The sequence below is a fragment of the Neolamprologus multifasciatus genome, chromosome 17 (genome assembly GCF_963576455.1).
Source record: "Neolamprologus multifasciatus chromosome 17, fNeoMul1.2, whole genome shotgun sequence".
NCBI classification, from domain to species: Eukaryota; Metazoa; Chordata; class Actinopteri; order Cichliformes; family Cichlidae; genus Neolamprologus; species Neolamprologus multifasciatus.
In genome coordinates this window covers 394579-421396 of record NC_140455.1, presented here as the reverse complement: position 1 = coordinate 421396, position 26818 = coordinate 394579, and the positions used below count along the sequence as shown (strand labels likewise).

The following is a 26818-nucleotide window of genomic DNA, read 5'->3' as shown; positions in this document are numbered from 1 at the left end:
ATACTGCCAACTGTCTTGGATGTCAGGGCTTGGTTTGTGCTTTGACACAAACTAAACTATCGAGTCTTGGAAAGGCACAACATGCAACACAAGTGGACTTCAGAGGTACAGCAGAGCAGAGTTTGTCTCTCCGACTCTTTTACTCCCTTTACCCCAGGCTTTTGTTGTTCAGACAAATGCACAGAAAATATTATCTTTTCCACGAGGAGCTGCGTTATAAGTCTGAGCATGCCTCAGTCAGCACACAGTCTGTGAAAACACCAAGTCCACAGACTTAAAAAAAAAAAAAAAAAAACACTGAAAAACGACTAAAGATTAGGAATCATTCCACAACCGGCTCTCTGCAACATTATGATAGCCTACCTCCCCATTCAGCCCAGCACTGAGAGAATGAGGGGAATTTATGGGAGCCATCCATGCAGAGAGGACGTGTCAGGGATGCCGTCACAGCGTTCTGTGAACACACACTCCACACAACATGCTCTAACAGATCCACTGAAGCTCAGCCTGTTTTTAAACCTTCCATAATCAGTTTGTGTGTTTCAGTTTTACTTTAATTGATATCATGTCTAACTAAAAGCCATTATTCGCTTTAGGTCTGTCAGGAAAAAAAATGATAAAAACAAATAAATACATGTTTTGCCTGGAGTGAGCTGCTGACCCCAGCTCGAGACAGTGATGTCTCATCATGTTCATCTCCTCTGTCACACACTCCCTTTCCATTCTCCCTCACTTTTTTAGTCATTGGTTTAAGTCACTAAATCTGATTTAAAAAGAAAGTAGAGAAAGAAAATATTCCTGAGACAACATCTGATGGGGTTGCAAAGTCATCTGTGTATAGCATTAACCTTGATTGTCAGAGCATTAGCAATGTGGTCACGTAAAAGACACAAGACAAAGCTAAAGCTTCTTCTCCCCGAGTGTGTGTGGTCTGTATGGTGTGTGTGTGATGCACGTGCACAAACTAGTTACCCCATTTTGTTCTTAAGTTTTTGATTGTTTACAGGCAACCGACCATGTAATCTAGAAACCAGCAGCAGATGTGCACCGTGACAGCTCGTCCAGACATTACATAACTCACTTCAGGATGACACCCCCACCCCCCTCCTACCCTGTATGCTGACATCTGTCTAAGATACAGTCTTTAATCTTTGCATCCATCTCATACCATTGAGCAAAAAGGGGACACGGAGTCCACTGTGCTTAAAACAAACCGCAGTCTTGTTGAGGCCTTGAATGAATTGCATTCGCTCAGCAAACGCTAATTCACAAACAGGAAACCTTCTGGACAGCGGAACAGAGAGAGACTGTTATACAGTAATGGACTTGTACTGATACTTTGAGCTATCCCAGACACTCTTCAGGATACTGTATGTGCAAGCTTCGAGTAGTCTTGTAAAGAATGAAGCACTGAATTAGGGATATTGAATCTTTAGCAAGTCTTTGGCAAGATGCATCTATCTTTATAGTAAATAAAACTACATTAAAAGAGGGAATTTCAAGGAACTGGGTGCATGATGGTCCCTCATTTTAGGTTATAAGAGATTAAGAACTTATTAGGACTGTGTGAACTTTGTCTTTAACCTTCAATGTCAATATGTAGTCTTATAATGAGGATTCCAGAGAGAAAAGTGGGGGGAAAAAACAAAACAAAACAAAAACACGCTCTTCCTATACAGATTAACTGCATAAAAACACAATCATGCTGTGTGCCCTCCATTTTTGCAAATCACATTTTGACTTTGAAGTTCTGCTCCGGTGATTTAATACGGCACAGCCATTAAGCTGGGGGATTCTCAAGAGGCAAGCTCATCAAAGCAGCAGAGGCCCAAACTTTCTGACTTTTAAACCAGTAAGGGTCAAAATTCACAACCATCATAGCCTACGTTTCCCATCCATCTCAAACATCCAACTTGAATCCTGTTTGTAGAGTGAGAGGTTTCAATCACATCTGATCTCACAGTGTTAGACGAGTCATAAAGTTGGGTTCAACAGTGCCAGCTCAAACAAGCTGATGGCTCAGCTGATGAACTTCCATGCATCAATTAAATTAGATGATACAATGATGCTATATGAGGTGCTATTTGAGGCTTTAGCCTACATACAAGCCACTTTGCAACCCACCTCCAAAACAGGACCTCTTTTCTTGTTATTTCTAACTTAACGATCATCACATTTCTTTTTGCTGAAAGCTGATGTGCTCTGTGTCGGGGTCCCTGCCTGCAGCTTTCCAATGTCTGCACTTTGAAGAGCCAAAACAGACTCGTACAGGTAAACCTGAATGAGGGTAGATGTACAGTGGGGCAAAAAAGTATTTAGTCAGCCACCGATTGTGCAAGTTCCCCCACTTAAAATGATGACAGAGGTCAGTAATTTGCACCAGAGGTACACTTCAACTGTGAGAGACAGAATGTGAAAAAAAAATCCATGAATTCACATGGTAGGATTTGTAAAGAATTTATTCGTAAATCAGGGTGGAAAATAAGTATTTGGTCACCTCAAACAAGGAAAATCCCTGGCTCTCACAGACCTGTAACGTCTTCTGTAAGAAGCTTTTCTGTCCCCCACTCGTTACCTGTATGAATGGCACCTGTTTGACCTCATCATCTGTATAAAAGACACCTGTCCACAGCCTCAACCAGTCAGACTCCAAACTCCGCCATGGCCAAGACCAAAGAGCTTTCGAAGGACACCAGGAAAAGAATTGTAGACCTGCACCAGACTGGGAAGAGTGAATCTACAATAGGCAAGCAGCTTGGTGTGAAAAAATCAACTGTGGGAGCAATCATCAGAAAATGGAAGACATACAAGACCACTGATAATCTCCCTCGATCTGGGGCTCCACGCAAGATCTCATCCCGTGGGGTCAAAATGATCATGAGAACGGTGAGCAAAGATCCCAGAACCACACGGGGGGACCTGGTGAATGACCTGCAGAGAGCTGGGACCAAAGTAACAAAGGTCACCATCAGTAACACACTACAACGGCAGGGAATCAAATCCCGCAGTGCCAGACGTGTTCCGCTGCTGAAGCCAGTGCATGTCCAGGCCCGTCTGAAGTTTGCCAGAGAGCACATGGATGATACAGCAGAGGATTGGGAGAATGTCATGTGGTCAGATGAAACCAAAGTAGAACTTTTTGGTATAAACTCAACTCGTCGTGTTTGGAGGAAGAAGAATACTGAGTTGCATCCCAAGAACACCATACCTACTGTGAAGCATGGGGGTGGAAACATCATGCTATGGGGCTGTTTTTCTGCCAAGGGGACAGGACGACTGATCCGTGTTAAGGACAGAATGAATGGGGCCAAGTATCGTGAGATTTTGAGCCAAAACCTCCTTCCATCAGTGAGAACTTTGAAGATGAAACGAGGCTGGGTCTTCCAACATGACAATGATCCAAAACACACCGCCCGGGCAACAAAGGAGTGGCTCCGTATGAAGCATTTGAAAGTCCTGGAGTGGCCTAGCCAGTCTCCAGACCTCAACCCCATAGAAAATCTGTGGCGGGAGTTGAAAGTCCGTGTTGCTCGGCGACAGCCCCAAAACATCACTGCTCTTGAGAAGATCTGCATGGAGGAATGGGCCAAAATACCAGCTACTGTGTGTGCAAACCTGGTAAAAACCTATAGTAAACGTTTGACCTCTGTTATTGCCAACAAAGGTTATGTTACAAAGTATTGAGTTGTATTTTTGTTATTGACCAAATACTTATTTTCCACCCTGATTTACGAATAAATTCTTTACAAATCCTACCATGTGAATTCATGGATTTTTTTTTCACATTCTGTCTCTCACAGTTGAAGTGTACCTCTGGTGCAAATTACTGACCTCTGTCATCATTTTAAGTGGGGGAACTTGCACAATCGGTGGCTGACTAAATACTTTTTTGCCCCACTGTAAATAACCCTTTGGTGATAGTGGATCTGTCTGAACTGAGAGGGGAGATATCATTCCTGTGATAAAGCCCCATGTTCGTCCATGTCATATCACCTTTGACCCCAAAGTGTTGAGGAGCTTAAAAACACGGGAAAGTGGCAAAACGCCCGATGTTCAGAATGGTCCCGCTGTCTCAAGGTTGTCTCGCTTCAAAAGACACCGATTATGCAACAGCTCAGAAGCTTAACCTGCCCGCGGTGTTCTCTACAGTCACAACAACGCATGTTATTTTTTGCAACGTGCAGCGTAGTGCAACTTTGGATTATCCCCAGTGGTCAGGCAGCATTTCTAATCGGCACAGCGCCTTTTACGTCACTTCTCAAACTAGTACTTGCACCTGACTGTATGTAGGCTCAGTGAACATTCAGATTTTAAAGCTTAATGAAGGCGAGTATAGGGGAATTCAACATTGACCCCTCCCCAAACAACCCTTCTCTGTTTACTCATTAGGTACAGGATTGTGTATTGGTAATCCAAAAGAAGAAAAAAAAAAAGAAAAAAAAAAAGGGGGCTTTGTGCCTGTATGCTGCCAATTACTTGAATTACTAGTTTCTGATGCTCTTACCTTAAGCCACTTACACCAAGGGCAATTCAATTCCCTCAAACAATAGCAAATAGTAAGAAGGTCAAAGGGGAACACTGAGATACATCTATACATCTCTCTCCATCTAGTAATATCTTGATGTGTTCTCTTTAACTAATCCTGAGGGTGGTAAAAGAAGTTGACCCCTGATTAAACCATTGGTGGTTTGACCTCCAAGTGTCCTCGGGCAAAATGCTAAATACCAAGTTGCTCCCAATAGCAGCAGTGTGTGAATGGGTGAATAAGAGTCTTTATGGAGTGTTCTGAGCACACCGAGCTAGGAAAGAGTCACGTGAATGCAAAACATTTTTTTTTAATCTTTATTTCAATGACTCATGCAAAAGACGTCCATTGAAAACACGTTAGTTGAACATTGACTTTGAATTGAATTTAGTTGAATCTTGACTTTGTCAATGTTCAACTAACGTTATCAGGTTAAATGTTGTGTAGCTCAACCAGATCTGAAGGATAATTTCCCAATGTAAGAGTTTTCCTTACTTCCCATGGCCTGACTGACCTTTAAACCCTTTAGGATTATAACTAACCCACAGCAGATCAGTTTGGCTAGGCTAAGCTAGCAAAGTCACTCTGTTCTTTTCAGAATGACACGAGCTTTCTGATTGGTCAAGTTTATAGGTGACCATTATCATCTTACCAAAGTTTTTCCTGTCTGTTATGTCGGTTTAGTGGTTGTAGTCATTTCTGCTAATCTATTTTCTGTTTTAGCGACAACCAGCATATTGAGCATTTGGCAGTTAAGGAATTTGATTCCCCCCCCCCCCTCTCCCGGGAGGTGGTGGAGACCAAAGCAGAGCTAAAAGTGTGACTGTGGTCATTACAAATTCAAGCTAATGTTGCCCCCCCCCCCCCCCCCCCCCACTCTTGCTACTTTTGTTCTCAGTGCACACCCAAAAATAAATAAATAAATGCATACATCTGTATGTACGCACGCGCACACATATACACACACACTATCTATCTCAGTTTCTCACTTGTGTTCTTACGTGAAAGGAAAGTTCTGCTAAAAACCCATCTATTTTTATCTTGGTGTGATTTTTAACCCACAGCTACTATCACAAGAGATTTCAGGGGCAACAAAGCCTCAGACATTACATATGATAATCGCTGCATTTGTACTGACGCTATTATAGATGAACGCATATGCCGCTTAGACTTCCATGAGTGAATAACATCTTCAGCATGAGTGAGCAGAGCAGTCAGTGTGTGACCGATTATCGAATGTGACGGTGCTCTACATGGGCAGTGAAGCTCTGAGTCGAGCTGTGGAAGTCGCTGCAGTGTTACAGTCTGCATCATCACTACAATCTGATACGGATCAATAACCTCACAGGGTGACTGATTGATATTTGGAAAATAAAACCCACTAAATACCCTTCTTCTCCATCTACGTTGGTCTGTTTGGTCGCTGTTTGGTCTGCTCTGTGGCACTGAAGAAGCTTGAGATGCTGCTAAAGGTCTGATAATCCAAGTTAAAAGTTAAAAAAGAAGGATGAAACACCTTCCTTTCACATGTGAACAACCGATGCATTTTTTGGGCAAGCAAAATCTTTTCCTTTATACTCTCATTTACCCAGCTTGTTTTTTTACATTCCAAATTTCACTGAGATTATAGTTTGGTGCTACCAAACCATTATTTGGGGAAAACAAAAGAAAACTTAAGAGACTGTGCTACATAAACTACAAAGGAAATTGAATATTATCTGGCGCAGGCAAACTTTCTAAGTAATGTAATCTTTTCTTAATCTGCAGCATCCAACCGCAGTTCATCAACAGCTCCCAAAAGCCTCATCAACACATCGGCATCAGCCAGAGAGCTTTCCTGCCACATGTTATCCACATAGCACTGAGATACATGTTTTGCATATCTTCAGTCCAAGACGGGCTGCGAGAGCCAGGACTTTCCAGACCAGAGAAAAGCAGGGAGGTGCTGCCATGTGACAAATTTGTAATATGATACATGTGTTGTTTTGGTTTTTGGGATGGGTAACACTTCGTTGCTGGGAGGGGTAGAGAGAGGGGGAAAGAAAAAAAACAAATATATAAAAACCATTGTGCATTCCACCCACTCCCCCCTTAAAAATGTGCGGGGAAACTCCTCAGGGTCCGAGCAGTGGAACGCCAGACATGCATAACAAAAACAAGATGGCATGCTGCAGCACAGGTGGGCTCACCACAGTTGTTGAGTGGAAAGACAGATGTCTGCACTTCTTTAATTTGAACACTACAACGTGCAGTATGTGGGAACTTCTTCCCTCAGCATGGCACTGAGGCTCTGACTGGCCCAAAGGGGGCGCTACGATAAGGACTCAAAATCAAGTTAGCCCTACAGCATGTGCTATAATATATAGTGGCTGTACAAGCCCAGAATGAGGACAGCACTGGTTTAAACTGAAACTAAACATCCATGTGTTTGTGAGCTTCATGTATATCAGACTTGAGATGGGAGATGAGCCTACCTGGATGCCAGCCTGGACAGCCATTACTTTGATCCTAGATGATTCCCCTTTTCATTCTGTAGAAACATGAAGGAAAAAAAGAAAAACAGGTCTCAGACTAAATGAAGTTACAACAGTGCAAAACGTAACATCAAATTCTAATAAGGACAATGTGTTTAAACATCTTGTGTTGTCTTTGCACCATTTTCAATTTAATAAAAATCCTTGTGCCGTTTTTATTTACGTTTTACATAAAGAATGCGAACAAGAAATTCCAGAGAGCCGCATCTGCGTTCCTGAAAACTGCTAATCAAGATGCACAGGGTAACTGATTAAAAGCTACCTAAGGGAGTTTTAAAGGAAGAGTTCACCGTTTTAGCCAACTCCTGCATAAACACCTCATGTTGATGCATTTAATATGGATCTGGAGGTGATTAGCTGACTTTAGCGCAGCATGAAAAGACATGCTTTTTAGGCGTTTCTTTTGAAACAGCAGTGGGAGTGGTATCCACTTAAGAGTCTTGAGACCTTGGTGTTGCTGGACAGCAAAGAGAAATGCTGCACAAGTATGAGGTGGATGACTAACCGGCTTCTCTATAAAAACTGGTTCCACCATGAAACTCATTCTGAGAACATGGCGTTCTGTATTCGTACAGAGGGGGAAAATGTTCTTCATTTATCCAACTTTGAGGGTTAAAAAAAAAAATTGCACTAATATTCAGAGCTGGGTAAAATCCAGGAAAGCTAATATTATTTATACAGCACATTTCACTACATGTAAACTGTGTGTGCCAACAAGACATCCTGTCTTCCCTCTCTCACCCCAACCAGTCGCAGCAGATGGCCCCGCCCCTCCCTGAGCCTGGTTCTGCCGGAGGTTTCTTCCTGTTAAAAGGGAGTTATTCCTTCCCACTGTCACCAAAGTGCTTGCTCATAGGGGGTCATATGATTGTTGGGTTTTTCTCTGTATCTATGAAGCGCCTTGAGGCGACCTTTGTTGTGATTTGGCGCTATATAAATAAAATTGAATGAAAAAAAAGAAAAGACCTGCAAGTTAGACAGCCACTCATTGTTGCTAAACCTGCTTAATGATGAGCCTAAAAATAACAATGTAATAAATCTCAGTTTCCCCAAACACCAAAGTGACATCTTTGCATCCATTAATATGATGAACATAAAATACAGCTGGAAAAAGTTTGGCATATCATTTTTATGAATGATGCAAGCAACTAATCAATTGACTAGTTCTTTAATCAGTACTTTGGCAAACCCCCATACAGCAAAAGCTAGGTGAGGATAAAATGACAAATTATGAATTAGCTGGAAGAATTTACACGGTTGGTAATTTAGCTAGGTTAAAATCAAGTGCATTGCCAATACTACCGCTTCATGTGTATGACAACATCATTACAAACTTTATCCAAAGTGGAAATGGCAATGTAGCCAATCATAAGCTGTTTTTTCTTGCTGGCGAGTCAAAAAATAAAAATAAAAAAATAAATCAGTTTAAGAGTAGATAATGTGTGCTGTTAGCAATCAGGACTTTCTGACATTTCATTGACTGTACAAAAAAGAAATCAATACAAATAATGAAGGTGCAGCACTATAATCAATACATTTTGCTTATTGGCCAACCCTACACTGGAACATGCAGACTCTGGAGTCAAGGCAGAGTCATATGAGAACAGTGACTTCTAAGCTCCATTTGGACACATGTTGATTATTTCAAAGTCCATTCCATGTGGCTCTTCTCCCAAAACTTAATCTTCATAGCTTTCCTTCATCTCTCAGTCACAGAGGGCCTGTTTTATTAACGAATTAGACAGGAAAGCCAAATGTGACTGTGCTGAGTTAAATAGCAGAAGGAAGTTAAAGAAGATATAAACAGCAAACGACCTTCTGCGTTAAAAAGGAGGTCCATGCTGTTTTTGCAGGACATGCAATGAGTTTAGGGGGAATCAAACTTTCTCACAAAGGGAGTGATGGAGTGCTGCTCTGCATCTTTCCCCACACAGGATGTGAGGGATTACACTGACCCTCCAATGTCCCCGAGGGTGTGTGTGTTTGACAAAGAAAGACAGTGGGTGGGGTGAGAAAGCAATCCCAAGCATGGAGATCCTAATAACACTGACAATTTGGTCAACGCAGCTGAGGCAATAGTCTGTCAACACCAACCCCTACATTCTCCTTGGACACACAAACCTCAGCTTATATCCACCACAAAATGGAAAGTGAAATGGGTTTGTGAAACTTCTACACTGCAGTATTTCACTGTTCTGGTGTTTTCCACTGATGTTGTCATAAACAGATTGATAAAACTGACATAAAAAGATACATTCCTGCAGCTTTACATAAAAATACTGCTACAACTGACACTGAAATGATTTGTTCATCAGAAGCCAGCCCGACAGTGCTGTGCACAGTCATCCAATACCACAACTGCAGCCCAGCGGAGAGGAAATGCAAGTCAGCGACCAAGGACAGGTCGGGATGGACTAGAAAGGATGACAACACGAGACAACTTACCTGAGAACAACAAACATTTCGGACAGTCAGGGAAGATGCTGCAACAAGCAACTCTAATCAACCTCCAAAACATCCTCAATGACGAGCCGAAAACCCTGCGATGTGTCCGGGCAGAGCAGCTCCAACGTCTCTGCTTCCACGAGTTAGCGGGGAGGGAAAGGCAGTGAGAGAATGACAAGGAGGGAGGGTGGGACGAGAGATGGATGGGAGGAGGTGCAAAGGGAGAGCCCTGACTAATCAAGTGGCTATGCTTCGCTAAGCCCTGACCACCCCCTTGCTTCCTCCCCCCAACAATCCTGTCACGGTGGGACCCCTCTCACAAAGCATCCATTGTTTTGTTAGCTTGCCACTCTCCCACCACACACACCTCAAAACCAGTAACCAAACGAAGAACTCTCCAATCAGGGTGCCTAACCCTAACCCCCCCAGCCTTGTCCCACCAGAGCATCCACACAATCTTCCAAGCCAGTACCCAGCAGAGTGTTTGAGGATGGAGGCAGGCCAACAGTAAGAACCTCTCCAGTTGTTAAGCCGCAGGTGCAAAGGAAAATGACATTAGCATCCATGTGGAAAGGGCTTCAAGAAAACTGCCTCAAAGAGAGTAAACTTCAAGGCGGCAAAAGCAGAACACATGACGTCATCGGATCAGATGTCCAGATGTTGGTCTGACACAGTTGTTTCAAGTAGCTTCAAGTAGACAATCAAACCCAGATTGTTGATTTGCCACAGCATCTGTAGATTGTCTAATTCTCTGCAAGATATCACAACATGCTCCGAGTAATTCCTGGTGTTGCTCAAGATCAAACAACATTTTTTTTTTAAGATTTGAGATGAGTTCAGGGGAATGTGTGTGACAGTTGCAGTATGGTTATTGGCAATAACCGACAGATTAGGTCAGAGACAGAGCACTGAGAAGCATGATTTGTTACATCTACGTCAAGCTTAAGAGGATTTCAGTGAAGTCTTTTAAAGCACGCTTTGGACATAACCTCGGGGCTACAAAGCAAAATACCCAGAGGCAGTGGAAAAACATGGCGACATTTAGAGTTCTAAAGATCCAGAATGGCTCTGCTTCTTTTCGGCATACATGCATTTGTGACGGGTCACACTCAACAACACTGGACAAAGGGCAAATCTTTGGCTCTGGACTCCAGTTGTGTGCATCTGGGGCTCCAGCAGAGCCTGAGAGCACGATTTCCTGTAGAGACCAAAGGCACCCACACACAGTCAAATGTCAAGCACAGAGGAGGGCGAGAGCTGAAGTCAAAAAATGGGGAGGCGAAGACAAAGCACGTTTCATTATGGTGAACTTTGGTGTGGCACACTGGAAAGGGCAGTGTTTAACTCTATGACACTGAGAACTACCACGCACATTCCTCCAAGGTCGTCTGGGGGGGGGGGGGGGGGGGGCCCAGTCTGTTCCCCTCTTTAAACCGCGTTTCCATGTAATTTAGTGCATTTGCTACAGCGCACTTATCATTGGGGTAAAGCTTAAGGGTAGGAATGATTTGGCATAGCAGAGATAACTGGTTGGGATCAGGGTAAGGTTGGGATCAATTTTATCAATCTCGGACTAATTCAGGCTGGTGATAATGTCCCATTCACATTTAGATAAGAGGAAAACATCAGGGAACATCAGCACTCTTCAATCCATATGGAATGAGTCTTCATCAACTTACAGCTCTTGTCGACAGGATTTTTTTCAATATCCTGGCTCTTAAAATCAAGAGCCATCAAGCGGTGCGGGTTCGTAGCTTAGCCAAGTCGTACTAAACACAACCAGAATTCATACATAAGGCGCACGGGATTATAAGGGGCACTGTCGATTTTTAGAAAAATCAAAGGATTGTTTTTTTAAATACGGCACACTTAAAATCAAACAACACGGTAATAACAGCGGCCCGCTAACATGCTCTACCAAAAATAGTGCTTTGTTGTGTATCTGACGGACAAAAGCTAAACCAGTTCCACACCACTGAAGTTGCAGCATTTTTACAAACCAATTCTGGTTCATCCGTTTCATTCAATGATCCACTTTCACCCTTCTCATTCTCCGTCACTGCCATGCTTTTTCCGCCGTGTGCGTATAAAAACAAAAGCACTGCGCATGCGCGTTTTACCCATATCACGATATTTCATTTTCTTATCGTTGCCCAACATTATACCAGTATGACCGTGAACAGTATGATATGGCCCAGCCTTAGCTATGAGTAAGAAAAACTTTGTTACAGGTTTTACTCCCTCGGGGTGGAAAGAAGCCCTTTCAAGATGGTCCATCTACATGACCACTGCAGTCTTCAGTGTGTATGCAGTTTCAGATAATGTGTAATATTCAGACTTTAATAGGCGTTAAAGGAAATATTTCTAGCTGGAGCTTCCCTGCAGCGTAAACTCAACATAGATGCTGTGTGCACATTTTGTTGAGGGTGGGGATGAGGCATCTGTCCGCATGTTACCAACACAGATCGCCTCTCTCCAGTCGTAGCCAGTAATCATTTAAGAGGATCAACGCTATTCCAGACAGCAGAGCGCATCCACCTCCACGACGCTCCGTCACCACAACACACACAGCACGTGGCGCACACATGCTGCCTGCAGCACTCCGGCGATTCATGCGATCACCCGTGCATAAGTGCAAAACAGAAATGGGAGCAGATTACATAATGAGTTAAAAGTAGAATGTTTCGGGAGGTGATGTCCTTTTGATTTTCCACTATATGACACTGTGTACGTGTTGGTGGGTGGGGGGTGGAAATGGAGTAAACATGAGTAAAGATACAGAAAAAGTTAGCCATGTGAACTCCAAAAGTCCTCGAGGGATCTCTTGAGATGTAGAAAAACTCATGTCTCATTAGTGCATGACTTAAGTCCATCAGTGTTAAAAAAATAAAAATGTGTTATGGATGCCACATACCTTCTTTTCTCCAACGTGCTAACATATCTAATCAGGACGTCAGCATGGACATACATAGAGATTGATTGAAGCGGACCAATACCAGTAATACCAATCATACAAGCCAGTTTGTTTCTATGACATTCAGGCCTTCTATAAATTAGAAATCTACAAGGATTCTGCTAAACATCCTTTTAGTTAAGATGTTTTTAATGCGAAAGCAATGCCCTGTTTAATGTAATACCACCAGCAGAGAAAATAGATGAGTAATATCCCAGTCCTTTTTACCCACAGTGTGAACTGGCTGTGGGCCAGTGAACCCTCTGCTGCCTTGCCTTCCTGCAGTCCAAAGAAGTTCTGCTGGACCCGACTAACCCCAAGAGAATACCAACTCCTCCCCTATTAAACTCTTTCCTGCTGAGCCCTTTGTGTCTGGACTTAATTACTCTGTCGAAGGAGCATTTCATTTGGAGCCTGGCCTCCCTCCTTTTCATTACAGATGGGGCCCAACTGCACTGTGTTCAGAAGGAAATTCATTCAGTTGAGGAGAATGAAAAAGTAAATATACTTCAATAGTCTGTGAGTTAACTGAGCCCTGCATCTTTAATTAAACTATTCTGTCTAAAGCCATTCCCCCCCGGCCTGCACGGGCCTGCTAATCGTGGTTTTACACCGTAAAAAGACTCGTTCCCTTTCAATCATTTCTTGGACTTGACTCCTTTGTCCTCGTTGGAGCAGCCTTTCCTTAGAGGTGAGTCAGTGGGAGCAAAGCCCATCTTAAAGGCTCAAATGAGTGTGAGCCACCTGCCAATCCATTTTGATTTGTTGATGCTAATCCATGGCTCAATACATGTTACCGGGTCAACTGTAGGATTTCAAAACCCCTTTCTGCTGACTCAGGATCAGGCTTTTTACCCAGCTTTCCACAACCTTGACCACTGAAGAAAATTATGGAAGCCAATTCTAGGTCAATAAAAAGGAATACCACAAATAAAATCATCCTAGGAGTCAAACTTTTCCACAAAAGATATAATCAGTCATGCATTTATCCAAAACACACCAAGTTCAGTTATTCAAAAAGATATCTCATATCTATGAAAAACCTTTCCGACTTCCACATCATTATTTAGTACATTGTGTAAAATACCACCACTAGGGATCGGTAGATTGCAGACTGCAGTATGAATTCTGTTCTCTTATTGCTCCCAATTCAAGTGCACAATCCTACCTATAGTGGCCGCTGTAGGACAAACAACTCTGTTCATCTGTAGTGAGCTTTAAGCTTTTAACAGCTACTAAAAAAAATAAAATATTCTTGGTCAAGACTCTGATTTCGCCAAAATGCAACAAGCCCCCTCTCTAACCAAGTTCTACACCAGCTGCAAAGCTTCAAACATCAGTTCAAACAGACATTTTCCCCCAATTTCACAGTCGACTTTGTTTTTTTTATTTAAGTTCCTGTGTGACATCAGCCGTCAGTTGGCTGCGTCAATCACCAGTGTTTAACGAGGTAAGGCAACACTTAAAATGCACCACACTTTGCAAGATCCCTACTCTGAGCTGTGTCTGCTGACCTCACGTGTACACCAACTACACTGACCTCTTCAATTCAACCACAGTTGAAGAATAGAGCCAAACAGATTAGTGAATGCTAGAACAAGCAAAACACCATGAGTTCATTGAATTAATAGTGACCTGGGATGTGACGTTGCGTACTGAAAGTTAAACCTGGAAGGAAAAAGTTGCAGAAATGTGGCCAGACTCAGACTCGGCTTTTCCACTTTAAACATGTTAGTTAATCATTTTCCTTACTGATAATATGAAAAATCAGGCACACAGCCATTATCTTTTGCCATGTCCGACATCTGTCAATAATCACACACAGAGCCTCAGTGTTGCTATGCTATAGGCCTTATCAGGGTCAGTTCAGATAAGTCCCTATAGCCCAAAACATCCATCTTGGCCATTATCAATTCTTCACAGAGTCAGGCCAGAGACATGTGAAAGGTCGAGTGGTTGTTGAGCTCAGCCCAATTAGCCACATTTTTGTTCAGTAACAAATCAGTTTAAGGGGCCATGAAGCTTTTAAAATCTGGGGCACCTTTAACATAATGAGCCCAGGGCTCGCAAAATCGCTAGCCCGACGTCCCGGGGCTAGCGATTTCTCCAGTCGGGCTACCAAAATCTAACTCAGCCCTGCCCGTCGGGCTATCATAGGAAGGAAAATATATGTCTATGCTTTTGCATTCTTTCGCCAATGTAGCTGAGTAATTATGTCATTGGCATCGATGAGCCACTGTCAATATGTGACATATTGAAATCGCGTTTGAATTTGCGCTTGTGTTTTGCTTTCACTTTCATTTTGCGATCGCGCGAAAGGTGTGTAGAGAGCAGCAGCACTGATTGGTGAGTGACGATTAATTGCGCACCAATTCCTCGTATTCAAACGCGACAAGTGAAATCTCTCGCAGCAAGCTTAAACATGTGAGAGGTTGAGTGTGCAAATGTTCGCTGAGCGTTATGTAAGTATGTGTGCAAAAGCAGCAGGATTTACGCTGGTATTTTAGTTCTGCTCAGCCAAATAAGACAGGTCAGGGTGAAGAAGGGGCAGCCAAAGAAAAGCTTACCACAAAACGGAAAAGTTATGACAAATCAGACTATGAGGCAAAAAGAAAGCGCAGCGTTTTTGGTTTCATGGACAAAAGAATTTCTGTGCCTGGAATATGACTCGACAATCTGAGTCGACAAGCGCCTTTGTTACTGGAACTAGTAATTTTAAGAAAGACCCCATCAGAACCCATGAGAAATGCAAGAAATGCATTATTGCCCAGTCTGCAGTATCTTTCTCAGAACAAACAGCAATTGCAAAAAAATACTAAAAATAAACCAAGTACAACAAGAACTCCTGAAAAAGCTGTTTAGAACAGCGTGCTATATTGCAAAGAGTGAACTACCACTGGCCAAATTTAGCAGTCTTTGCAAACTTCAAAAAGCAGATAGACTAGATCTTGGTTCCACTTATTTCTTACCCGTGACTTCAGTGGAAATTTCAGATTCAGGATCTGACACAGACTGATTCATGTTCTACACAGTTCTTACAAGTTCATAGAAATTTCTGTTCAATTTGAACCAAGTATTTGAGTTGATGATTGTAATTTTTATACAGTTGTTGTGATTTGTATTTTAACAATTTTTTTGATTAATTTTTGTTTCCATTACAATATTATACTTTAATGTATAATATTGTAATGGAAACAAAACATAAAAAATTTGCTTTCTTTTTTATTCGGGCTACTTAAATTTATTTTGGGCTACCAAAAACCGAAGAATGCCTGCCCGAAGGGCTACCAGAGATTTTGAAATTTTGGGAGCCTTGGAGCCTCACTGGTGCCAAGATCAGGTGGAAGGACTGATCAGGAGGGGAAAAGAAGCAACTACAGCATCTGAATGCAAGATGACTTGCCTACAACACATTTACTTTTATAGTATATTTAAATGTTTATACATTAATTTATGCATTAAAACAAAACTTTATTTACATCTGAATTAGTCAGCTGATCCTTTATTCATTGCATTAAAAAAATGAACTAGTCAAATGAGCTTAACTCAACTGTGAAATCGTGAAATGATTGAGTTAAGCTAGTTCAGAGAGTGCTGAATGTTCCAGATTTCTATAGTATGTACACAGTTTTAACAAAAAAATACAAATCTAAAGTTCCCTCTCAGATAAATCATAAACATGCACCTTTTCAAAGTCTGTGTTCCCTACAGTTATATTATATAAGCCTGCCCACTGGGTCACCAGCCCCGACACTCCTACTGCCCGTCCCAAGCCAGATAACTCACACCAAGTTACAGTTTTAGGTGAGCCCCAAATGGCGCAACTGAAACAAGACAATTTTTGTTATCTGAAAAAAAACCCAAAAGATTTACTAACAAATGATCAACCTTGTTCAGACAGTTCACATGCTAGAAAGCAGTAATACCGGCGAGCCCTGCGTTTAATCAGAGCGTGCAGCAGGCGTAGCAAAAGTTCACATTGAGCTACGCTGCACCCACTAAAGCTGCAAGAGGCTTAAAGAAGGGGCAGCTGATTGCTACCAATTGCAAACAAAGTAATTGGGAATTAAATATTTTTAGAGAGAGGCACCTTACAAACAATATTATTTAACAATTCCTCAACCGAGGACCAAGTAGTTGTAGATTTTTAATAGATCTGAAGACAATCATCAATGGAGTTCTTCTTGCAGACACTAATGGTTTAACTGCTGCTCCAGCTGATCCCACCACTATTCCAATTACTGCACAACTGAATGACTCTGGATATTAAACACCACCTATGAATAATGCATGCATGTCAGCTGCACTCTGCACCATTTACAGACCTCTACCTATCAAGCATCATCATCCCTTACTTTTTTCTTTTTTCTTTTTAAATTCACACACACAAGACAAAGCAGGCCTTAATGAGTTAAACATGCTGTGGGCACATATGGGCTGAGATGCTGCATGTGTGGACACAATAGAGATGGTAATGAAATCTTGGATTAGCCCTCATTTATTTAGGATATAGCTTACAGGAAGGGGATGAGGGGCTTCAGGGAGCCTTGGCAGGTCCAAAACATGAGGCCTGATGCCAAAGATCAAGCAGATGGTGATTATGAAGATAGCTGGAAATGAGGTTGCTGCTCATGTGTGCACTCAATTATCAAGAGCAGGCCAACGACAGCCATGTCTGAAACAAAGTGAGCCACTGTATTGTTGTCAATCTGGAGACAGATTACAGTCTACATCTACATACAGTGCTAAGGGAATGTTACATTTAGCTTGATATACAAATATCAGCTATGAAAACAAATTTGAAACAAAACAAAACATTTTATATAATCAAATTAAAAAAAAAGTAGTCAACAAGTTCAACAAAACCGGCCTATAAGGTGTCTCAAATAAATACAACAAAATAAAACCAGTAACGGTACCAAAAAAGGAAGATTTATTCATAACACACGGGAAAAGCTACGGGGAAACAGAGTTAATGATAAACACAATTAAAAAAAAAGTTTTTTTAATTGTTTAAAACCAATAAAAACCCTGAAAACCATAAATTTCACACCTGAGCCTCAACTCCTACGGTCCGGTACCAAACGACTCACAGACCGGTAACCAGTCCGTGGCCCGGGGGTTGGGGACCTCTGTTCTAGAGGACTTCAAAAACCATTTAATTGTGGATTAGCAATTTTTCAGCAAAGAAACCTGTGAACACACCACTCATATACGCATTTTCAAACATTTGAATATTTACACATTTATCAGACATAAATCAACATTAGAAATTATCTGGATTTGTGTTTGAGACCACCTTGCAAACAAATGTAGTCATCAGTCTCATTTATGCTTCCTTTTGGTCTCCTCCAGCAGAGTATACCAAAGCTTAGATTATGGCAGGGGTGGGGCATATCACATCTTCCATAATAATGATAAACACAGGTATGAATTTTTATGAGATAGAAAAGTGTTCCATTACGTTATCAGTGACGCCATGCATTTATGTTTTCTTAGCACACCGAACTACGAGATAAGCCCAGGAACATCTGACAGCGAGAGCTACATGTCAGCCTCAGATGGCGTGGACTTGTCACAACCTAAAAAAAACCAAAAACAAAACAAAACAAAACCCCAAACTCAGCATTAGCGCTGGTATAAGAATATGATAAGCCGAACCATAGTAATGATGTGATTAATGGTAAGCCTAATGGTAATGCCCCCAATGATTTGTGAGAAAATTGAGATAAAACTATTACTTTTTTCCCCCCCTTCATTAACGTGGTGCACCAATGATGACAACTTTACAGACTTCAGCTAACAAGAACAGTAATGGTTTCAACAAGTCCAACAAGGAGCAAAAAAATAAGAAGCCCTTTGTTTGTTTTTTTAAACAAGCACTACATTAACAGTTGGATTGCGTGGCTCAACTTTCAAATGCTGGATAAAGTCCAGCCTGATAACAGGATTTCATCTGGGCATCTAAGAATAGCAGCAGTGTGAATAGAGCTAAACATGGCACAACAAGTGCATTAACCTGATCACTGATGCTAATCCTAATGATCGAAGTCACTTTCTAAACGGACTGTGCAGGTCAAACCAGTGGCATGGTCACACCCAGCAATTATGGTGAGATTAACAGATATGATTTACTATATAGGATCTGTCTATAAAATGTTAAAATATTCATGAGCTACAGATAAAGATTGCCTCTTTTTTTGTTATTGAGGCTGACTAGCTAAAGGCAGCAGGGGAAAAAGAAAAAAGTCTTGTTGTTGTGAGACAAAAATAAACAACCATGAACTGATTGCCAGCACCTATGGTGCAATGTGTGAATGGTCCTTCCCTTTTGTTACACTCTTTGCAGGAAGCACCTGCAGGTCTTTTACTTCATCCCTCTTCCTCCAGCAGGAAAGGAGGATTGTCAAGGACCTGAGACTTCATGTAAAAGTACTCCCTCTTCACTGTGTGGGCACAGCGGGCGCTCTTTGATCCAAAAACAGCTGCATGAGAGCCGCTAATCTAACCTACTCTTTATATTACTCTACTGTCAACAAACACATAATGCTGTGCGATACTGCAAATGTTGGTATGATCCAATATAAAATAAATACAGGGCAAGGTTCACCAAATTCTGCACACATTTTTGGGTCAACGTTTTATGTCTAAACGTGCTATAGGCTAAAAATAAAACAGAACTTACAGTCAACACAAAAAGTTCATACATTTTACATAAAGTATGTTTGAAGTGTATTTTTGCATTTCCAAAAAATATATTTTAAAAATATGTAATTATTTAAGACAGGTCAGCTGGCTACATACTGAATTAGAGGATAGAAACAAAGTATCGATCCTATCAAGCTAGTATCGATACCAACACCGGTGTTGATATCGATCCACCCACCTCGACAAACACATCATCGCCTTCAGCCTCTATCCCTGCAACACCTCGACACACACAGTCTCCTAGGTTAGATATGTACTAGTAAACTGCTAATCCTCTTAACTATTTATTCCCACCCTAAATTTGGCCTTGCTCCATAACGGGAGGCGTCGCCACACACACCGCAGCAGCACGCACAGACCTGTCAAGAGGAATCTTTACAGTTCAAGGATGCGAAATGGTTTGCAAAGTGCCTCAAAGCATAATTACAGTCTGTATGAAGAGAAAAGCAACTGTCCTACCGAACAGTTAACTACGATAATAAAAAGAAATAGGCAACCAACTTTTAAAAAGCAAACTTGACGTGTGCTTCAAAAAACAGAGTTTTCTCTAAAAAAAAAAAAAACAACAACAAAAAATACCCAAAACAAAATAATACAAAATAGACACAGTCAGGAAGACGTCTGAATATTTTATTTTAATTCCGAGACCTATTAAAAACCACATATAATTCAGTTTATATTCTCTGGTTCTGAAAAAATAACGGCGCTTTAGTCGGAACCGTGTTAGCACAGTCCACGAGGCTCCCTCAAAGATTTTCGGGAGGACCCGCAGACAACCTCTGCACAGGCGAAAACTTTCAGATACATTTTCCTTCTTTTATTTATTTCCTGTGACAAAGAAAGTAACAGTGTCAGACTTACCAGCGGCTGAGCAGGAAGCAGACTCTTGACGAAAAACTTCTACTCCTTGTGGAAATGTTGACTTGTGAGACTTGTGTGACTCCTCGCCACTAATTTTCTCCAGAGTCGCCACTGCTGCTGGATGTTTGTGGGCAGCGCTGTTCGAACCAGCCAATCAGAGCGTTCGCTCTGCTGGGGGCGGAGCCTCAGCCTCACCTGAGGGTCATTTTACTGAAATCCATTCACAGAAAGAAAAAACATGGGAAAAGTGCATAACTCAGCGGTGAAGGCGTTCCAGTAGGAGTTTTCTTTGAAATAACCAATGACTGAAATGAACTATAGGCTCAAACATTCACCTTTTCTTCTTCTGTGTTTTTGTTGTTTTTGTTTCTTGGTCATGTTGTATTAAAGAGTACAACAATTCTCTCTGGAATTAAATTGCCAAGCATTTGTGTAGTTATAATTAGTTAAAGTTGTAAAAATATACTGAACATGAGCGTATATAGTATTCTACAATCCAATTTTTTATACTGTTAGGGGATTTTGAGGGCTCCGGCCCATTTTTTCAGCTTCCCTCTTCAAAATACTTTGAGCAGAGTTAAACGCAAACATATAGAAACCTGTACCTCACATTAACAATACTCCAATGTTCCTTTAATATTGTGATAAAATGGGCTTGCTTGCTCCAAAGTACAAACATTTCATCACTGAGTTTCATTGTGTGCATTTTTCTCTCTCAAAGATACAGACAGGTGGCAGAAATACTGGTGCACATGGTATTGGTGTGCAATACAGCAAATTATTTTTGTCAGTGTCTCCACGCTTTCCCTGATGGTTGTGTGTGCCTCTCTGTGTGTTCAGTTCATATAATTTCCCAGCATAGTTTTGTATTACTTTCCTTTAAGCAAATAATGGTTTGTTTTGAGTTCACGTTCCATCTGCGAGTCTGCATTTGGGTCCTCTCCTGCCTGCTGTGCACAGCCGATTCTTGACAGTATCAATTTTATCGCACTAGCATCAATCTGATACCAATACCAGGATTGCTATCGATATTTACATTGATCTGCTCACAGTAAATACATTGAAATGCTGAGCGAAGCCAGCTGATTCTGTATTAAGATGGCAAGACTGAGAAGAAGATAAATGCTGGGGCACCGATGTTTTAACAAGAAGTGACTAAACATTACAACAATAAACAAGTGTATTGTGCTGTTATTGGTGGCACATAGTTCACATGGCAGTAGAGTGGCAATTCAAACATAGGAATTGTAAGGTAAATGGGGAATGAGGGTTAATTTAAACATGTTCACTACAGGATTAGCAAAAAAAAAAAAATTATTTTGGAAAATGTGGGAGATGCAAAGGCAGACGTCTAGCTTGAAGGACCCCTTGATGTTTTTGAGTCCCTGAAAAGTGTGCCAGTCCTGGTTGATTTGTGTCAAACACATGAAGAAGAAGAACAAACACTGCCCTACTTTGTAGCCAACAATAAGAGGATGAGTCCCTTCGCACACATCAAAGTATTTTTTCATGTACTATTCAGGGTCTCCTGAGGGGAAAAGAGGTCAGGTTTGTGTTGAGTTTCAGCCACACCCTTGTCAGATGCCAGAAGTTTCCTGAAACTGAATAATGTTCAGTTGTCAAATAGAAAACACACGTGAAACTTGTTAAATGCTACTGGTGTAATGGATTTTGACATTTCACAACAAGCTGCTCATTTTTAATCATGAAATTTCATGATGGCCATACAATATTTGCTAATACTACCATAATTCAAGCCAAACCAGGTGTTATTAATAAGCTTGAAACAGCCTTGTAATACTAGTTGAAGCCGAGGACAAAGTCTGTTTTCCAATCCATGTTTCACTCCTCACTGCTGAGGTCTTTCTGCATTGTGATGTTTTTTCTCTGTTTGTTCAAATCTGTGTGTTTCTGTTATTACAAGTGAGCCACAGTTACTTCCTACAAACCGGGAAAGTGGCGGTTGGCAGTAAGAGGGTGACTCAGAGGGTGTTCTTTTATTGCCAGATCAGCCTTTTTATGGTGGTAATTCAGACGTTTAACAATCAATTTCTGGATTTTACTCGGCCGTGCCAGTTTCAGCTTAACACCTTATGAGAACAGAGCTGTTACTAATATTAGTAATGATTATCCACTCCAGTTAAGTCGGACTGTAAACCATTCATAAGACCAGAATATCTAGTGACACATAAGTGACACATAAGTGCCACCTAGTGACAGTGAACAGTTGTCATTGCATACAAGCATTTTGTCTGCACTGCAACAGAGATGACATACAGGTATTCATTCTTTTCTGAGTTTGCTTCACTTACTACATCCTACCTATGCTTTCTTCTTCACCTCTCCTGTGTGCTGTTCATTGCCTTGGATGGTTGACCCCAGGGATTTAAATCTACCTTAAAGATCTCTGCTCCTGACATGTTCACCTTTCCATCGGTCTCCGTGTCATTCACACACATGTATTCTGTCTTCAGTGCATAACTCCGCCTCTGCAACCTCTCTTCCACCTGCCCCCTAATCTCACTATCGATCACAATCTACAAATATCATAGTCCACAGAGAATCCTGCCTGACGTTAACTGTCAGCATGCCCATCACCGCTGCAAACAAGAAGGCGGTCAGAGCAGATCTAATCCCACCAGCAGCACCTTGAACCCATCTAGTAGTGTGTGTGCGTGTGTGTGTGTGTGTGTGGGGGGGGGGGCTGCTTTTAACCATGTAAAGCACTTTGTGCTACATTTTCTTTTTGTATGAAAAGTGCTTTATAAATAAAGATTGATTGATTGATTGATTGATCTGTCACTCCTATCACACACCTCCATACTGTCTCACTGTCCTCATACTCCTCTGCCACTCCTGACTTCCTGTCTTGGTACCCTATCATACTCTTTCTTTCATCTACAAAGATATAGCACAGCTCCTTCTGACTTTCTTATACTTCTCCATCAAACTCAAAGCAAACATCACATCTGTACACTCTTTCTTTTTTAGTATGAAGTCATACTGCTATTCTCTGATTGTCACTTTTGTTCTGAGCCTAGCTTCGACAGCTCTTCCCCACAGCTTCATGATTTGGTTAAGCAACTTCCCTCTAACCCTCTTTAGTTACTACAGCTCTGCACATCAGTCAGTACACGTCTTCTCCATTCTTCAGTCATCCTAACTCTCCAAGATTGTCTTAAACAGTCTGGTTAGAAAGTCCACTGATCTCTCTCCTACAAATCTTCATCCCTCCACAGGTATGTCAACTGCACCAAAAACCTTTCCACTTTTCATCCTCTTCATAGTTGCGCTCAGCTAATCATTCAAGGCCAAAAGGGATTGCCACAACATTGTGACATTAAATCAGCATCCAACTGGGACAAAATGTTTGTGAAGCATTTGGGATTACTGGAATTTCACAGAATTCACAAATCTAGACGAACAATTCAACTAAATTAAAAACACATAATTTACTTTTCATGTTTTGATGCATGGAAAGGTATCTGAATTCCGAAAAAACAGCTCCTCCATAATCTACTGAGAGTCCAGTGATCCAATAATTTAAAAAACTGTGGTTTGTAGAGATCATCCCACTTAAAAAAAAAAAAAAGGTCAAGTCTGTTTACTGACAAAGTTTGCTCTTTTCTAGAAAGAATGGCTGGTGTGGATCATATGTGGATTGCAAAAACTTTCACAGGACCATTGATGAGTCCCTGCAAAAGTGGAAAAGACTACAGAAAATACAGAAAGTGAGTGTTCAGCAGTCCTAATAACAGCACCTGTCTATAAATCCTACTGTCTGCTGCTAATCTATCTGAAAAAGAGGACAAAAAGAGACCAAAGAACATTTGTGAGGAGAGCATGGTGGAGGGAGCATCATTTTTGTGCTGCTTTTTCCTTTTAGTTTGTGCTTCTAGAGTAAGAAATTCACTTAAAGAGGTGTGACATTTTATAATTGCACAAAACACTAGATTCTACCTTGAACCTTTTAAAACTTTATTACTGCACTTTATTATTTCTGCAAATTGCATTCTTATTCGCTTTATGTCTGCTTTCACTTTCTGATGGTAGGGTTTAATGGAAGAAATTACATTTAATGTCCATCACTTATACAATTTGGGGTTAGTGAGCTTATCCCCATCAGCCAGCCTGTCTGCCATTGGGTGAGAGGTTCCCAGTCTGGGCTAAGTTTTGTGTCCAAATGCACATGTGTTATTTTAGGACTGCCTCAACATTTCTCGTGAAATCAGATGAAAAAGCCAAGACAGAAAATTCAGGATTAAGATTCAGGTTTTGACTTTTTAGACAAGCACCAAAGGGGACACAGATTTTGCAACACTGTGCCAGATTCTGGCACGTTCTCCTTCTAAGGCTGAGATCTGTGGATTCAGTGATTTCTTTTTACAAAGCACTTCCAATCTCATCTTTTTAGATTTGCTTTTGGGGTAATTATCCTTCATTTGTCCACATAAAAGCTTCCTTGACATTAAAATGTATTTTTTAAGAGACACTTGGTCTAAAGGGCAGCAGATGTTGCAACATACAATAATAAGAAAACACAACTGATATTCAGTACAGATAAGTGAACACTAACATGTGCGTCATGTGCAACAACATATCACTAAAAGAGCAACATTAAAAGCAGTCATAGCAATTCTACCACGCCTTTAAGATCTCCCCCATCGTAACCTGTTGTGACAATTTCCGATCCTTTTAAAGATTAGATGTGTAAGGAACAGCTTATTTTAGATTGTTAGCAATCTAAAATAAGCTTAGACTCCTGTAAGCGGCACTAGTTTGCTTGAGGGTGGTAGTGGAGGAGACAGGAGGGTGGGCAGGTAGGTGGATGAAGGCAGGGAGTGAACTAATGGGAGATTTCAGACGAAATGAACCAGCTTGGCTTCAGCAAGAGAGTAGATCCAGCGAGAAGGCCGCTCCTCAGCCACACAGAGAGCTCTGGATTGCAAGGAAACAAAGACATTAATGTCAGGAACACTCGAGGAGTCCAATTACCACACAGAATATCCAGGCAGAGGCCGGATCCAGAGGCTGGTTCAAAAATTCAGTTAAATGACGCGGCAGGTGAGCAACAGGTGTGGTGGCCTAAGAGCGGGAAGACGAGGCTCCGCCCACAGGAGGAACTATGCCTGCCTAACTCAACCTAACAAGTGCAGACCATGACCTGGGACACTTTCCTGAAAAACCAGCAGTGCAACCACTGAAGCACCACGTTATCTTGCAAAGAGAGGCAGTGACCCAAAGGGCACAAGTTAGACAACAGCAAAATGGTTAAAAAAGAAGGGTCATGTTTTTGGACGGCTGGGTCCAAATCCCGGTTTTTAATTCATTTGAATTATGATTTATAATTTGTAATATGATTTGATGAAAGCTCTAACTGTTTTGTAAGTTGGAATGATCCTTGTAATGTTAAAATTATTAAGTATCGACAACATTGTGATTTTATTACATTTGGATCACTCTACAGCAATGGTGGAGTGTGGGTGCAGAGCAGGGTGTCTGAAGGGGGCCTTGGGGTGGCACTGACCCTCCCTTAGCTGTGACACAAATGTGTCAGAACCTTTTTAAAATAAGTTTTATTCACATTATTAATTTTTATAATAAATATATATATTAATGATAATATCAACTAATTAGTACATCTTAAAAATATATACATATTTGATACTGCATCACCCAAAAAATTAACAGCATGAAAACATTGAATTTTATGTTCTATTTTACCAAAGTAAAATACCAAACTATTGTATCCGTAGAGAAGAATCATGTGAATAACATCTTTCCTCCTTGGCAGCTTGGGGAGGAGAGTTTCGCTTATTGTTCTAGTCCAAGTTTTTTCTCTTTACTGGGCTTCAGTTTTTCAGTTTCTCCATCTGCTGGCGGAGCATCATCAGAGACGGTGACTCCAACAGAGCAACTCTGAAATGCTTTTTGAATCATGAGAGGAGGTCCCTGAACAGTCATTCGTCACATACATCCATCAGTAGAACGACACCAGCTTGTTCAGAATGTACAGAACTTTAAACACATCAACATCACTTCATGAATACAGAATTTCCTTTAAAAATCCCTGTGTTACTTCATAAACCTCTCAGTGGTTTGCACCACAGTAGATCTCTGACTTGCTGTCTATAACCCAGTCAAACCTCTCAGGTCATCAGCTGCACATCTTTCAACTCTTCCCAGGGTTCTTGGCAAGGTTTTATTGTTGTTGCTTTAAGGTATATTAGATCTATATAGGCTTTTATCTGTTAAGCACACTGAGCTGGCATGTAATGAAATGTGCTATATAAATAAAATTGCCATGACTAATCCTGACCGCCTCCTGCACCACTTACTTGACAGGCAGTGGGTCACTGACTCAGGTCTTCTGCCACAAAACAGATATGGAAACACTTTAATGTTACATATTATCACCAACTATGATACAATGTATCAGTGTCGCAGAGAATTATCCGACTCCAACGTCCTCCACAACGTCCTTTTATTTCCATCTTGGAGGGATTTTTGAAGTCATGTTCACAGTAAACAGACAGGCCTGTTGTCTCACTGATTCACATACTAACACAAATATGCAACCTGATCAATAACCAAAATGAAAGTACTTATTTTCATTCTACAACCAACTTTTCAAATTACACTATTTCCATCTGCATTAGGATCAGTCTCCACCCCATGCAGCTCCCTCCCTTAATCTCCCAGCATGCATCCTGCTCCAACTGTAGCACTGTATCCAGTTTAAAATCTCTCAACTGATCCCTCATTATGTTCCTAAGGCAATGAGGGGACTCT

At 41.3% G+C, this 26818-nt stretch overlaps 1 protein-coding gene across 5 annotated transcripts in view; it reads right to left on the bottom strand.

Annotated features, from left to right (window-relative positions):
• Nucleotides 1-20271, bottom strand: part of gas2l3 (growth arrest-specific 2 like 3) — a 28080-nt gene extending 7809 nt beyond the window's left edge. Inside the window, exons 1-2 of one of the 5 annotated variants that reach the window (XM_085136984.1) lie at nucleotides 20027-20271; nucleotides 7000-7055 (exon numbers count right to left, since the gene is read on the bottom strand). In XM_085136984.1, the coding sequence (XP_084993110.1) occupies nucleotides 7000-7023 (24 nt within the window). In that variant the 5' untranslated portion in view covers nucleotides 7024-7055; nucleotides 20027-20271. The other 4 variants (XM_085136987.1, XM_085136986.1, XM_085136985.1 and 1 more) reach the window with 4 other exon arrangements.
• Nucleotides 20272-26818: the final 6547 nt, after the last annotated feature.